The following is a 14568-nucleotide window of genomic DNA, read 5'->3' on the forward strand; positions in this document are numbered from 1 at the left end:
ACTGAATGTTCAATGTGAAGAGTGATATTTAAAGTCTACTGTCCGTACAGTAGGCCGTGCACTGTCCTTTTGCACTGTATGCTAGATCCTGTTGTCCTGGTACCGTGTACTGTGTTGCTATGGAAGGGTTCACTGTACTTGGAGATTAAAGCTGCACTATAGGCAAGATTTTCATGCAAAAACACATCGTCTTATGAGCCTAAATCATGAAGCGGGGCCGCAAAATAGAATCCCATCAGCACTAGCTGAGACGCCATAGATTCACCCTGTTTGCCCAAATTACATTGTCGGGTATGATCACTAGCAGGAAACCTTTAGGAAGTGATGAATTGAAGATCTTCACCTCCTCCACCTCCACCAGACCCCAACAACAAGACATTTAAGTCCAAGGAGTGTGCACTTTACTGACGTTACATTATTTCTGGGTATTAAAGTCCTCAAATTTCAAATAGTTACCCCTCACTGCATTTCAACCTCCTGTCCCGTCAACGTGTGAAGCTGCCTATAGTGCAGCTAGCTAGTGTTTAAATACTGCGTGGCATATAACCACACATAGGTCTTTTTTGATATGTTTCTGCGCTAATGTGTAGACGAACTGATGAAAAATAACTAAACTAAAATTCAAAATGGCAAATTATACTGAATGTCAATGAATGAATGACAATTTAGAGGACAGCAGGCAGGTTGTCCGCCCCAGCTCAGCATACTAAACTGACTTTCAAACACTGTCTCATTGTAATGTCCTACTTGGCAAACCCCACCCACCTGGCACCCACCTGGCACCCAGGTAGAATAAAACAAACCATAAAAAGCATTGTAAATACAATTTGGCCCGGGTCTGATGAGACCAGGTGGCTGAGGAGACCAGGTCTGATGAACAGAGAGGGTCTGGTTACAGCAGTGAGACAGATGGCAGAGGAAGGAAGGAAGGAAGGAAGGAAGGAAGGAAGGAAGAGAAGGGTGAGAGGGAAGGAGAGAGGAGGGAAGACAGCAAGGGAGGGAAGGAGAAAGAAAGACAGAAAGAAAGAAAGAAAGAAAGAAAGAGGAGGGTGAGAGGGAAGGAGAGAGGTTGAAGGGAAGACATCAAGGGAGGGAAGGAGAGAGAAAGGAAGCAAAGAAAGAATGAGAGAAGGAAAGAAGAAACAAAGAAAGGGAGGAAATGAGAGAGAAAGAAAGGAAAGAGGGGAGGAACGAAGGAAGAAAGAAAGACAGCAAGGGTGAGAAGGAGAGACAAAGGAACGAAGGAAGGAGCGAAGGAAGGCAGGAAAGAAGGAAGGAAGGAAAAAAGAAGGAAGGAAGCAAAGAAAGAAGGAAGGAAGGAAGACAGCAAGGGAGAGGAGAGAGAAAGGAAGGAAGGAGGGAAGGTATGAAGGCAGGAAGGTCAGAAAAAAGAAGGAAGGACGAAAGCAAAGAAAGAAGGACGGAAGGACAGAGGGAAGAAAGGAAGAAACAGAAAGAAAGGGAGGGAAGGAGAGAGAAAGGGAGGAGGGAGTGGACAAAGGAAGGAAGGAAGGAAGGAAGGACAGCTGTTGTCTCCTACCTGGCCTCGCAGACGGCTACGACTCCACACTTCTGATAAGAGCTGAGCGAAGATAAGCAGTAAAAGATAAAACCTCCAACTCCGCCTGCCAGACGTTCCCCTCCACATACAAAACCAGTCTATTCTGTTCTATTCTGTTCTATTCTGTTCTATTCTACTGCTCTCCAATCTATTCTACATTTACATCTACTCTCCACCGCCTGCTGAGTGAAACGGCTCGCCACCGTTTCCCTCTTGAACAGCTGGTAGCGGTGGAAGGTGGGAGTATTGTCAGGTTTGGTTCACAGCTCTATTTTCAGCTTCAGTTTCAGCGCCTACTGCAGTTTAAAAACGTCTTTTGTTTGATTACTCATATCATGATACGATATAATCGATCGGTTGCTCTGCACTCGGCCTCTTTTTTGCTTGTTTTGGGGTGTGCAAATGATATATTTTCCTCTTCTTCTTTACATTCTTTTAGCAGTGGGAAGGGGTTTTCCAGCGGTGGTGATTTCTGATCTATTGGTCGGGATCCAAAACGGCTCAAAATGGCCTGATAGTGGCGGGTCCCTGCATGACAAGGGTCCGGTATGAAACCAAACATGTGTCATCAAGGCCCAAGAGTCTGCAGGTTTTCATTTCAACCAAACACAAGCAGCTCATTTCCCTGAATAATCCCATCTCTCTGGTCGAAGGTGCACTAATCAGTGAAATCAGCTGCTGTAGTGTTTGGTTGAAATGAAAACCTGCAGACTCTTGGGCCTTGATGACACATGACTTAGACCTACGGAAGGACAGGCCCCCAGGACCGGGCTAAATTTACCCAGTTTGGGTCCCGAGGTGAACAGGTTGAAGGATGTGGGGGAAACAAAGGGAGTCGCAGTGAGAAGAGAGACCGTCCTTCAGCCGGAAAAGCCCGGGTTCAAACCCCTGTGACAGCAAGCGTCCTCCCTGCTGAAGTGTCCTGGAGCAAGACACGGGATCCCTACCAGCTGCAGGGAGGCTGACCTCTGACCTCTGACCTCTGGGTGGAGGGAGGCAAGTAAAAAGATAAATGTTTCCTTTGGGGATCAATAAAATCTCACAAAACACACACATATACGGGGTTGTTTTACTATACTATACTTGCAAGGATCTTCATTGATTACATTTATCCTCTGACCCCCAACCCTGGCTTAAACCTAATTCTAACCTCAGTTCTAAACCCAAGTCCTAACCCTAAATTTACCTTAACCCTCACTTAAACCTACTCCCAATTCTAATCTTAATCCTAAACCTTACCCTATACTATATATATTTCCTCATCTTTCTATCCTTGTGAGGACATCTGGTCTTCATAAGTACAGAAATACAAGAACACACACACACACACACCCCTCATTAATCTGCCTGTGTGTCGCTGTAGCAGAGTGACAGCTGCTGCTCTTGAATCAGCATCATTCTCTCCCTACTGTCTGTCATTCTCCACTCTGTACCATCTAATCTAAAGCAGAAAACTCAGAAAAACCTGGGTATTGCTGTGTTTGGGGGACTGAGAGGCCTGTGAACTTTGACCTCTTCAAATCCAGTTTACCTGCTCTCTCTCTCCCCTATAAGCTCTCCCATTTTCCACTGCAAAATATCTAATGCAGCAGAAATGCCATAAAAACAATAAAATCTACCTGAATGACTGCTGAGAATCCCATGTACTTTGACATTGTGGGTTTCAATGCACAAAGCTGTCACCTTTATCTCAATCTCTACCATGTAAAAAAAAAAAAACGAACACAAAAACTGAAGGAGGCTGGATATAAAGGCAGTTGTCCCCTGACTGCAGGACCAGCTGTCACTCAATATGCTCCTACTGTAGCGTACACAGGCATTATTCACTTTACATTTGTATATTTTACATTACTTTAAAGCACTTTGTCCCTTTGTTAGGATCCCATGCATGCTCAGTAAGCAGAGCGAGGCAACAGTTAGGGGTTTAACTCTTAAAAAAAAACTTTCTGAACCCAGGGAGCCGGAGGAGGCTGTGGAGGACAGCGGGACGCCACATGGCAGAAATGACATGTGGATAACAAACATGGCGGCTCTGATCAGACTCCCGTGACCCCTCGCTGTCTCCCCACCTGTCACTCAATATGGCCGTCTGCGAAATTAAGTGGAGCGTTTTGATCACAGAAACGAGACGTGCTTTCCACACCGGGGAAAGAACCAATCCGCTTTCAGTTGAATCTTCAGTTTACATAATATTGAATTGATTTCTTGGTCTCAGATATAGTCATCTTTTTTGGTGAAGTGCCAAGGTACACACACACACACACACACAAGCTCTGGTCCCATGTCTAAGGTTTTTGTTTGCGGTGTACTTGTTCTAACTCTTGCTCTTGTTCCCTATGTTTTTTATCAATTTCTCTGTCCTTTGTTTTCCATTAAGCGCTGCGTGTCGCTCTTCTCCAAATGCTGCTACAGAAGTTCTTTGTTTGAAACAGCAAAGCCATGACTCCTCCTGCCTTGTTTGCCTGACACAGACACATTTTAATAATCAGCCACAGCCCTCCGTTCTCCAGCGCTGTCACTGCTGATATCATCTCACCTGGCAGCAGCGCAGCATTTGCATGTATTTCTAAAGCAGCATGTGACAGCTACACATGCACCGGGCTACAGGTGGGAGGGAGCAGAGAGGAGATTCCCTCCATCAGAGTCAATACGATCTGCACACTGCTCTGCTGTCATTAAACTGACTGAGCTTCAGCTGAAGTACCATCCAACAGCTGTAAACCTTTCATCATGAAAAGGTTCCTACTTCAAATCTATGAAGAACTGATGGAGAATAGAGGCTCGACTGCCATTTCTGTTTAAATTCTGAAATGAAGAAATTTTAAGGCAAATTCCAGGGTTCCTACACAGATCTGGAAAATATGTATGGAAAAAATAATTGTATGGAAAATGAATCGGGTATTTTCCAGGTCTTGAAAAGTTTGGAAAATAATGGAAAAATATTGTTATAATGTCCCGATGTACAGGCAACTACACATTTTCTGTTGTTTAGACACCTGTCATCTCAAATATTCTGGTATTTGTGTGAAGAATAATCTTCATCGTCCATGCAGTGATGTGGCAGTTAGTAGAGACAAGACGACTCTCTATGTAAATTGTATTGAAGACCAAACTCTTCAAATTGAATCAAGAAAATAAGGTCTGGACATAAAGTCTGGAATTCACTCAAATCCTGATTACAACCAAGATCTTTCTGTGTGTCAGTGGTTCCTGATGTGATAACAGGCTTCAACTGATGGTTTCTGAAGGCCAGTTCTGTAGAAAAGCCTCTCAAACAGCATTTTCACCATCATGGGACACTAAAACTCTCCACTGACTCGAAGTTCGGATCTTATCCTCAAATGACCTCAACCACCTCTACACTAACCCAGGTAAGAGGCAGATGTTTGGCATGATGCACTAGACTGATTAGAAAAATACATTTCTCACATACTTTCCTTTTAGAAATGTGTCCAAATGTACGTAAGTAAGTGCATAAAAAGTAAGTAAGATGACATAAATTCAAAATATATTTTTTACAGTGGAAATACATTTCTTTCCTCTGCTCTGCCCTGTCAACAAAATATGTCCAAAATGATGCAAAATATATTCAAATTAAACCGTCAGGCTGTCAGATTGGAATTGCTTTCTTATCTCATTTAAACACCTTTTTCCTTAGAATGAACTGAAATACTTCCGAATATGTTTCCAGATATGTTTCACAATATACAGCATAACAAAATTGGCCATAAAATGACATTACTACTGCTAATAATACATTTTATTGGTATAGCACTTTTCAAAACAAAATGAAAAGGGAAAAGGTCAATGAGTGCGAAAAGCAACTGAATAATAAAATCAAGGTTGATAAAAATTTAAACAAAAACATTTAACAGAAAAAAAAACAAAAATACACAGGTGCTGAGAAATTAAAAGAGAATACAAGATAAAATCGTAAAATGAAAGACGTAATTATAAAATTGGCATTGACATTCATTCAAAACATATTTTGGATCTATGCTGCAGCAGAGGAAGAAAATGTGTTTCCACCGTCCAAAATATAATTTCAAATGAATGTCATCTTCATGTACTAATACAAATACATTTTTGGCCAATTTTTGTAGGCTATATATATATATTTCTGAGCATTTTTCTGACGGACAGCCTCTGTGAAATCTATATTTTTTCAGTCTGGGGAATAAAATGAGGATGTGTGAATGAGATCAGACAGCCGTTCAGATGTGTGGAGACAGTCTGGTCTGACGGTTCATTTCACCAGATGGGACTGAAAGGAGAGAGCAGCCTCACCATTGTTGCAGTACTGTAGCAGCAGGTTGGTGCTGTCATACAGGCTCCCACACGAAGCGATCCTCTCCGACATCCCTCTCTCTTTCTTTCCTTTCTCCGTCTTTCTTCCCGGGTCTTCCTTCTTCCAGACGCGTCCCGAGTCTTCCTCTTCCCCCGTCCGTCTTTTCTTCACGCCGTCACCCCGTCCGGTCTTCCCCCACATTCATTAAAAACCAAAACTGCACACCTTTACCTGCTTCTGCTCCCCCTCTCCTCTCCTCTCCCGTCTCTTTCTACCAGTGTCAAGCCAGCCGCAATAAAGTAAATAGGACTTCCGCTCACCGCTTTCAAAATAAAAGTCATATTGACGAACATGTTGCAGTGTGTTTTCATTAATACTAAGTACTACATGAAAATAAAGAATATTTTTTAAGGGGAATCTTACTTTTAGCAATATTTTCATAAGAGTTTTCATTAGCCTTCATATTCTATTTATAAGTAGGCTACTCAACACATGTAGCCTAACAAAAAACAACAAAAAATCAATAATAATCACACAAACTCCTTCTCCTCCTCTCATGCTCGCCCTCCCACTTCTATCCTCTTACAGTAGCCTACAAAAGAAGACCCATGCTGAAAAGAGGAAAAAAAGATAAATACTGCCTTTTTCACATAGCTATCTCAATGTACAAATTATGTTTTCCAGTGACATACACTGTGCCATATTTTAAACGGACGTACCAATTCTAGGCCTTCCAATGTTTTTTCCAATTAAGAGCAATTGCTTTGCTTGTATTAACTACATATTTTTATTTTTATTTTTCCTTAAATGTACCTGTCCATAAGTAACTCTCATCAAGTAATACAATGCACCCGAGTAGCCTATATTTTTTTAGTAGCCTATGTATTTCACAACTAGGGTTACACTCCATATTTAGCCTACTGTAATGATTATTTTTAACATGACTTTTAACATGAAATGTATTTTCTAGTTCTATTTTTTTTTTTCCCCCAAGTGACAGCTTTTACACTTTTGTTTTGAAGGGAAAGTCATCTAATTTCCGGTATTACTCTAATTATCTCTCGCTAGCTTGACGCAACTTCCTCTCCTCGCTCTGCTCTGCGTACCGCTGTTACTATAGCAACAGCCTCTCCGCCAGCAGGTTGGCCAGCCATTTGAGACGACGTGGAGGGAGAGAGGGATGAGTTTAACCGTAGAAACTGTAGATTTTTTATGTCATTTTGCTCTGAGTAAAAGCCCTATAGCCTACACATATATCTCATATATTTGACTGAACTGTAAGGTTTTGTTTTGGTGAGAGCAAGGTGATCCATGGGAGTCGGGTTTCTGTTTCCTGCGCACGGCTGAATAATTAATTGTGGAAAGGTGTGTTACACCTGGCACACATGTTCTTAATTGACACCAGAGAGTGTCTAGCCGAAAGTGAGAGGTTTCACTCCTGCCTACTTCAGTCTTCACTTAAATCCCAAACCTTTTTTTTTTTGTCTGGGAGTCACCGAGTCTGTGTGTCACATTAGGTCCAATATTTTTTTTTTTCTACAAGAGGCTTATTTGATTTAGCCGGTCACTAATGTTGAAGTTCTTATAAGCTACTGATAGTGTTGTCAGACCTAAACATGTCTTTAAATTAGTACAAAACGAGGTTGTTCAGCAGATACTCACGTTTCTGCTGTGTAGTATGATGTCTGACGGCAGTAATGAATATTCATGAAATACTTTAAAATTATGCACGCACTTGCCACCTAATTATCAGTTCCAGTTGATTTCATGTCTCAAAGCTGTTCCAGTCTAGTTCACATCAGTTTCCACAGGCTGCAACAGGACGTGAACTATCTTGATAGTTAATTCTTCTGCATAGCTACAGGCGCGTGGTGGCTTGAGCGCAGCTGTCTAGTGCGCCTGCGCCAGTTACGTCGATTTGTTATGATCACGTGACATTTCGTGACTCAACGCCACGAAGTGCAACTGCGATAAATGACGAAATGCCAAGAAAATATCTCTGGTTGCGTGTGACTAAGAGATATAGGATCTGTTTCCTTTCCATCTGTGAGTGATTAATGTTTTGAAGCCTGCAGAGAGAGAGAGAGAAATACAAACAGACTTTCTCACAGGGTTTGCGGTCTGGCTACCTAGCTAACGTTATCCTACACGAAAAGAATGAGGAAGAAGGCTAATTACTGACTTCACTCACAGTAAGTTTGTCTACATTCACTAACACAGTGGTTAAAGCTTTTTCTTGGGGACCAAAACTGATTTTGTAATGTATTTTGGAGACCAACAACACGAACCCTGTTTTGTTTTTCAGACGACTAAACTTGTTGACGTTAACAGTTTTTTATTCAGCTGCCGTTAGCAGGGAGCAGCAGCGGTTTGTCCAGGAGAAATAGAGAGTCCGCTGCGGAAAAACTGTAGTGCCTGTAAGTTATGATTTATATTTAGCTTTATGTGTGTGCTATATAAGTGTAGCTCATGAGTTTGTAGTTGTGTGTTACTGTCACCTCAACTTCAACTGCCCCACCACACACACACACACACACACACACACACACACACACACACACACCATTCGTTTCTCCTTCCCTACCTGATATTTGCAGGCTGGTGTGATTGGACAAGAACAACCTTCATAATTTCAGCAGTTGTAATATGAGATGTAACTTGACTGATGTTATATCTTCTCAGGCTGGGCTGAGTATGAGGAGTGGGCAGAGGTCCTCTCTCCTCGCTGTCTCCCTCTTCTCTCCTGTCTCTGTCTGCTGGAAAGTTTCTAGTAAAGCAAAAATGGATTAAAAACAATATATCTTTGAAAAAAAGCACGGCTGTCTCTCCCCAGGCTGTTTTCAGTATGCGGGGCCGACAGCGGGGCTCCCAGCTGGGCTTGCTGCTCCTGGCCTCCCAGCTGTTCCAGGTGGGTCTGGACAACATCCCCCCCGTCACCCTGGCTGTCCTGGGACTCAACGTCTACCTCTACCTGTTCCCTGCCGCTCCACTGATGCAGGTAAGGCACCAATATAACACTGCTAATACTACTATTACTACTTCTGCTACTTCCACCATCAGTGCTTTTACTACTGCCACTGTTGGGGTAACTACCTGACCTAATTTCAACCCCCTATGTTAACAAACATCCTCTCTGCTGAAATGTCTTTGAGCAAGACACTGGGGGCGCTACACTTACACGTCAAAGTGATATATTTTTTACTCATTGGCCTGCATCATTTGAAGGGGACAACGTGTTTACCGTTGCCTTGTATTATTATTTTTAGTTTTATTATTTTTAGTTTTATTGTATTAGTATTATTATTACTAGCACTATCCATCCATCCATCCCCCAGGCCTGTGTGAGCGTCCAGAATGCATACTGGTATGGAGACTGGCGCCGCCTCCTCCTCTCCCCGCTGCACCATGTCGATGATTGGCATCTCTACTTCAACATGGCTTCCTTCCTCTGGAAGGGCACCAAGCTGGAGCAACGGATGGGCGGATCCTGGTTCCTCTATCTACTGTCCGTCTTCTCTCTGCTCACCGGATTGGTCTATCTGCTGTTGGAGGCGGGGCTAACGAAGCTCACCCAGGACCAGTCCTACAGCATGGAGTGTGCTGTCGGCTTCTCAGGTACAAACTACCAACAGAATCCAGGAAGACAATACAGTTTTGTTGTTCAAAAGTCTGTGATGGTATTACTGGTACGCTGTTTTCCAGAAAGTACAAGATTTTGATATGCAATATGAGAAAATATATGATGATATAATGATGTTTCATTAAACTGCTGTGTTTCTAGGTGTCCTGTTTGCCCTGAAGGTGCTCAGTAACCATTACCACCCAGGGGGTGTGACCTATGTGATGGGTCTGGGTCTCCCTGTATCCAATCGCTTTGCTAGCTGGGTGGAGCTAGTGCTGATCCACCTAACGTCCCCCGGGTGAGACACCAATCAGAAATCAGAATTGGAAATCTCTCAGGATTCACCATGTCTGGACAACCCAGATATATAGATATTATAAGGTATTATCAATATGAGGTAGTAGATTCAAGTGGTCCCATGTCTAACTCAATGGGGTCCAAGGTTAGTGCTTCTGTTCTATTCCCTATGGAGCCACCCATGCTGAAATGCTTAGTCTTTTAGGTGCTTTGGATAAAAGCGTCCACCAGATGGCGTTATGTCACAGGTGATGTGTAAGTCTGTGCTCTTCTCCTCAGGACGTCCCTGATTGGCCACCTGGCCGGCATCGTGGTGGGTCTGCTCTACACCGCTGGACCGCTGAAGACCATCATGGAGACATGTGCAGGTCTGGCCATGTGTGTGTCTGTGTGTATGTGTGCATGTGTTGTTTACTTGAACAGACAGTTTACATGGTTGTTTATGTGTTGAGTGAGTTTCATCACCCTTGGGCCCCTGGAACCTGTTAAAAGCCCAATGTGTAATTGCAAAAATGTGTAAAGTACATGGGCTTCAATGAGAACATTTCCTCATTCCTGGAAAAGTTTTATTGACATGCAATTTTGTCATGTGATTTGAGCCGTGTCATGGTTTCAAATGGCAGCTCCTATTTTCAGTAACTTTGTCAACCAAGTTTTGACACATGCACTTGCTAAGTGACATATCATTTGTGTGTGAGTGTTTGTGTGTGTGTGTATGCTTGTGAATGATAAGACCATTCTAACACTGAAGACAAATGTGTCCATGTGCAGATGTGTGTGTGTGTGTGTGTGTGTGTGTGTGTGTGTGTGTGTGTTTCTAAATCCTAATATCTGAATGTAAATGTATTTACAAGACTCTGTTTATACATTGAAATTCTCTGTTTTTCTAAATTCCCACCAGGGTTTGTGACGTCAAACGGATTTAACTCCCGGCCAACGACATACTACCGCTCTTCAGGTACAACAGCATTTAAGGAAAGTTAGTCATGTATCCAATATTTGAAAAATTGTGTGATAATTCAGCAAGGTACTTTGTTTGTATGGTGCGATACGATGATATGATAAGTCTCTCTAAAATGTAAAAAGCACTCAAATGTAAAAGCACTTTCAGGAAACTTTTAGGGGTTCATCAGATTGCAACCATCAGGGAACCCCAGACGATTCCCTGAGGAATCCCTTTATGAATGGTTGAAGAAACCTGACTTCTTGCACATACCTGTAACATATGGGAGTCATCCAAAGAACCCCTCAGGGAGTTTTTTTGCTTTTGAGGAACCCTGTGGTGCTTATTGGCTCTCTTTGGATTTTAGAAGAACCCTGATGAACCCCTAGTTCTTAGTGTAGAGGTCATGCCATGCTCAATGTGATTTTCCAGCACCCCAGTTCAGGCTCTTCTCTCCTCATGGATGTTTCTAGCTCTGAAGGGAGAATCTTCCCACTTCCCAGGTGTCTTGAATGCATCTTCAGTCCTGTTTTACAGCAGTTTAAGCCCTTGTGTTCACCTTTTTAGCTAGCAATGCTTAACAGATGCACGTGGGAAGTGCTGGCCATGGCTGCTGCTGAAAACCCATTTGAAGCCTCGGACTCTTTTGCTTAAAGTTTAAATACTTTTCACTTCCAGCACTTGGTACTCTGAACGCTAAAAACATGCTAAGCTGTAAGTGCTTTCAGGAATGTGCAACAGCGAGGCATTTCCATCAAAAGTAATGAGAAAAAGAAGTGGACAGGCAGCCTGCCGTCATCGTCTACTGTTCGCCTAATGGGTATTGTTTTCTCTCTCTCTCTCTTTCTGTGTGTGTGTGTGTGTGTGTGTGTGTGTAGGCTACAGTGGCACTAGAGGAGGATACTCAGCAGACCAGCGGTATGCAACAGGTTATACAACAGGCTATACAGCCCCGTATACAGCAGGACTGTCAGAGGAAGAGCAGGTTGAGGCTGCCGTCAGAAACAGCATGAATGACAGAGGTGAGAGAGAAGGGTGAGAACAGTAATATATGTAGAGTGACTGTGGTTAGAGGGAAATGTCACAGGTTCAATCCCCACAACAGCCAGTGTGCCATGTCAAAGTGTTCTTGAGCAAGACACTGAATTCTCACCTGTGCTCTGGATAAGCGTCAGCTAAATGCTTAAAATGTATAAATCTAGTAATAACAATATTTAATATTCCGTAGGACGTACGAGCCAGAGAGGAGCAGCTCCTCCTTATGGTTTCCAGCGCTCTGAGGAGGATGCGGCAGCTGAGGAGGTGAGGAGGAGGAGGCTGCTGAGGTTTGACCAGCCGCAGAGGGGAGGAAGGTTTTAATGACAGATGAGACAAGAGAAGAGGAAACCCCTTGTGAAGTCTGGTCTAAACTCCTTCCACAGGCCCAGCGGTACCGCAAGAACGTTTGACCAAAAAGTCTGCCATATTAACCTGCATAATCTTTTATAATAACCTGCCTCTAACCAAACCCGAGAGTTAATCAGATACTCTTACACTGTTATATTTCATCAATCTGTGATGTTCAGTGCATTCCAGCGTGTTGTAATTTACTTTTTTGGTGAACCCACTTTCCCCCAACCTGCCTCATGTACTTCAGGTTGTTATTTCCCACAATTCATTTTGACAACAGCCAGAGAACGGGCCTGTACTGCAGAGAGCAATGGTGATGGTGACAGCTCAAAACGCATCATGTCTTGTTGCTGCATTGCATTCTGGTCTATCTGCTGCTCCTGTGGGTGGAGAAATTGGTCTCTCTCCTCTTCTACGATGGATTTCTCCCTGTATGATTGTTGAACGTCTCTCGGTGCAAAATGGCGGCTCTAGAAAGAAGCCCTTGCTCTTTGATTCTGAGGGACTGACACCAAAACCTGACGTTGACCGCTGATGTTTTACATCCTGAAACATTTTCTCATATCAAACTCCGTTGTCGCTGCTGTTTGGCCAGTTATCCGCAGGAATAAGAAAAATACAACAACAACACAAAACAACAAAATGGACCTAGAAATGCAAAGTACATTGCCAATATCTGTTTTTGACTGTGTTAAAGGGTTTTTGGGTGGATTTTCCCTTTAATGTTGGCTAAGGGAAGCTACTTTGATGTGTAATAACTTCAGAGTTAGTAATGAGGTTTGGTTTGGGTGTGTTTGGACCCCCATTTTGAAGGGAACTCACCAGGAAGAGAATAATGTACATAAGGCCTTGTTTCATGCTGGAGGGCTTTTCCAGTCAGAGTGGAAATGAACAGTAGACAGTGGAAGAGTTTCACTGCAAACTGAGATGCCGTTAAGCGATTGTTGGCATGAAAGTAAAGCACTTTATGCACTACTATTAAATTGCCATAAGACTTCCGTTTACAAGATTATGTTTTTAGAATAGAAATCTGTGTTGTTGAAATATTAACATATAAACGTCATATATCCAAAATGGATTTATACAATTTTAGGATGAAACCTTTCATTTGCATCTGATTTGAACAGAGCGAGAACACAGATTCGCCGGTGACCTTTGGCTTTTAGACCAGTGAACCTCAGGATTACACAGTTTTGTAATCCTCTTGATAAACTCTTCAGTAAGAGTGTTCAATTAGCACTTCTGCTCTAACAGCCTAAGAATCCATTTGAATGCTTCTAAAAGTCTGGAAAAGCTTCAAAGTATTTGAGTGGGATTACAGCTTTTCTACTAAGTCATTTTTTTATTGAGGAAATCGATTGAAAACCGATGCAAATTGTATTTTGAAATGTAACCAGAATGTCACCAATGCTCAAATATGCTTTTATCCAGCATAGAAAGGTATCAAACAAGTATTGCTTTAGAGCAGGTACGAAACTGGAAATATTTGAATTCCAGTAATGTATTGGAAGTTAATAATTCTCCAGTGACCCCCAGCTCCAGAAGAAGAAGAAGAAGAAACTGGAGTGTTTTCAGAGGAAGACGGTTCTGGTTTGGCTTGTTGGTTTCACAGTGTTGTCGTCTAACAGAGTTCTGGCCCGTTCAAGCAGGAACCATCATATGATGCTGCAAATGCTTATACTCTATATTCTTGACCGGAGGCACAGGAACAAAAGATCTGCTTCTCACCTAGATCTGATCATGTTTGAAGTCTTCAAAAAGAGAGAAAGACGGTCAGATCTGCAACACAAAGGTTTAACATTAAGGTTGAGGTTCAGACTTTCTGTTCCTGTGTGAATGCAGCCATGACGACCCAGATACAGTATAAACTACAGTCTTACTCCTTTGTCTACTATTGTTTTAGAGTGGAAATGGATTTGTTTCTCTGATTTACATTTTGGATGTTGATAGAGGTGAACTGATTTGAGCTGGGAAAACAGTCAATCAGTTCTGTTTACAATCTATTTTTGTATCAATATGATAAATATATCCTGCTTTATCATTTCTGTTGGTTTTGCTCCATCTGTCAAAAATGCTAGAGAGTATTGAGGGAAGCACAACTCTTTTTTTTCATTCTCTGGACAAGAAATGATGTCGGAAAAGCAGAATTTGCATGTATCACAATTTATATTGCATTTGCAATACTGAGCAAAAAAAAGAACAGCACACATTTTTCCAGTATGGTGCAGCTTTTCATTTAATGTACATCAGCAGAGTCAGACTTCAACTTAGAAATGTTTTACCATCTGAATAAATGATCAACAGAACTTTGCAATATACATTTCAACATAAAGTTCTGCCTGACTGGTTTTGAGGACAACACACACACAAACATAAGCAGCTGCTATACAGTTTTAGTACTTTATTGAAATTCAGATTTAATTCAATTATTTAAATATTCTATTCAATTCTATTGAAATGTAACAGTG

The 14568-nt window shown here is 42.2% G+C and overlaps 2 protein-coding genes across 2 annotated transcripts in view; one reads left to right on the forward strand and one right to left on the reverse strand.

Moving 5' to 3' along the window:
* eml2 (EMAP like 2) overlaps nucleotides 1-6050 on the reverse strand; it is a 42338-nt gene extending 36288 nt beyond the window's left edge. The window contains exon 1 of the mRNA XM_071897118.2: nucleotides 5849-6050. Within this exon, the coding sequence (XP_071753219.2) occupies nucleotides 5849-6050 (202 nt within the window). The remainder of the gene's footprint in view (nucleotides 1-5848) is intronic.
* Nucleotides 6051-7881: 1831 nt separating this feature from the next.
* Nucleotides 7882-14139, forward strand: rhbdd1 (rhomboid domain containing 1). Its single transcript, XM_071897124.2, has 8 exons — nucleotides 7882-8041; nucleotides 8683-8847; nucleotides 9185-9464; nucleotides 9631-9769; nucleotides 10048-10136; nucleotides 10670-10726; nucleotides 11590-11733; nucleotides 11940-14139. The coding sequence occupies exons 2-8, from the start codon at nucleotides 8695-8697 to the stop codon at nucleotides 12068-12070; spliced, it is 993 nt and encodes a 330-aa protein (XP_071753225.2). The 5' UTR covers nucleotides 7882-8041; nucleotides 8683-8694; the 3' UTR covers nucleotides 12071-14139.
* Nucleotides 14140-14568: the final 429 nt, after the last annotated feature.

Source organism: Centroberyx gerrardi, chromosome 6 (genome assembly GCF_048128805.1).
Source record: "Centroberyx gerrardi isolate f3 chromosome 6, fCenGer3.hap1.cur.20231027, whole genome shotgun sequence".
Classification (NCBI taxonomy): domain Eukaryota; kingdom Metazoa; phylum Chordata; class Actinopteri; order Beryciformes; family Berycidae; genus Centroberyx; species Centroberyx gerrardi.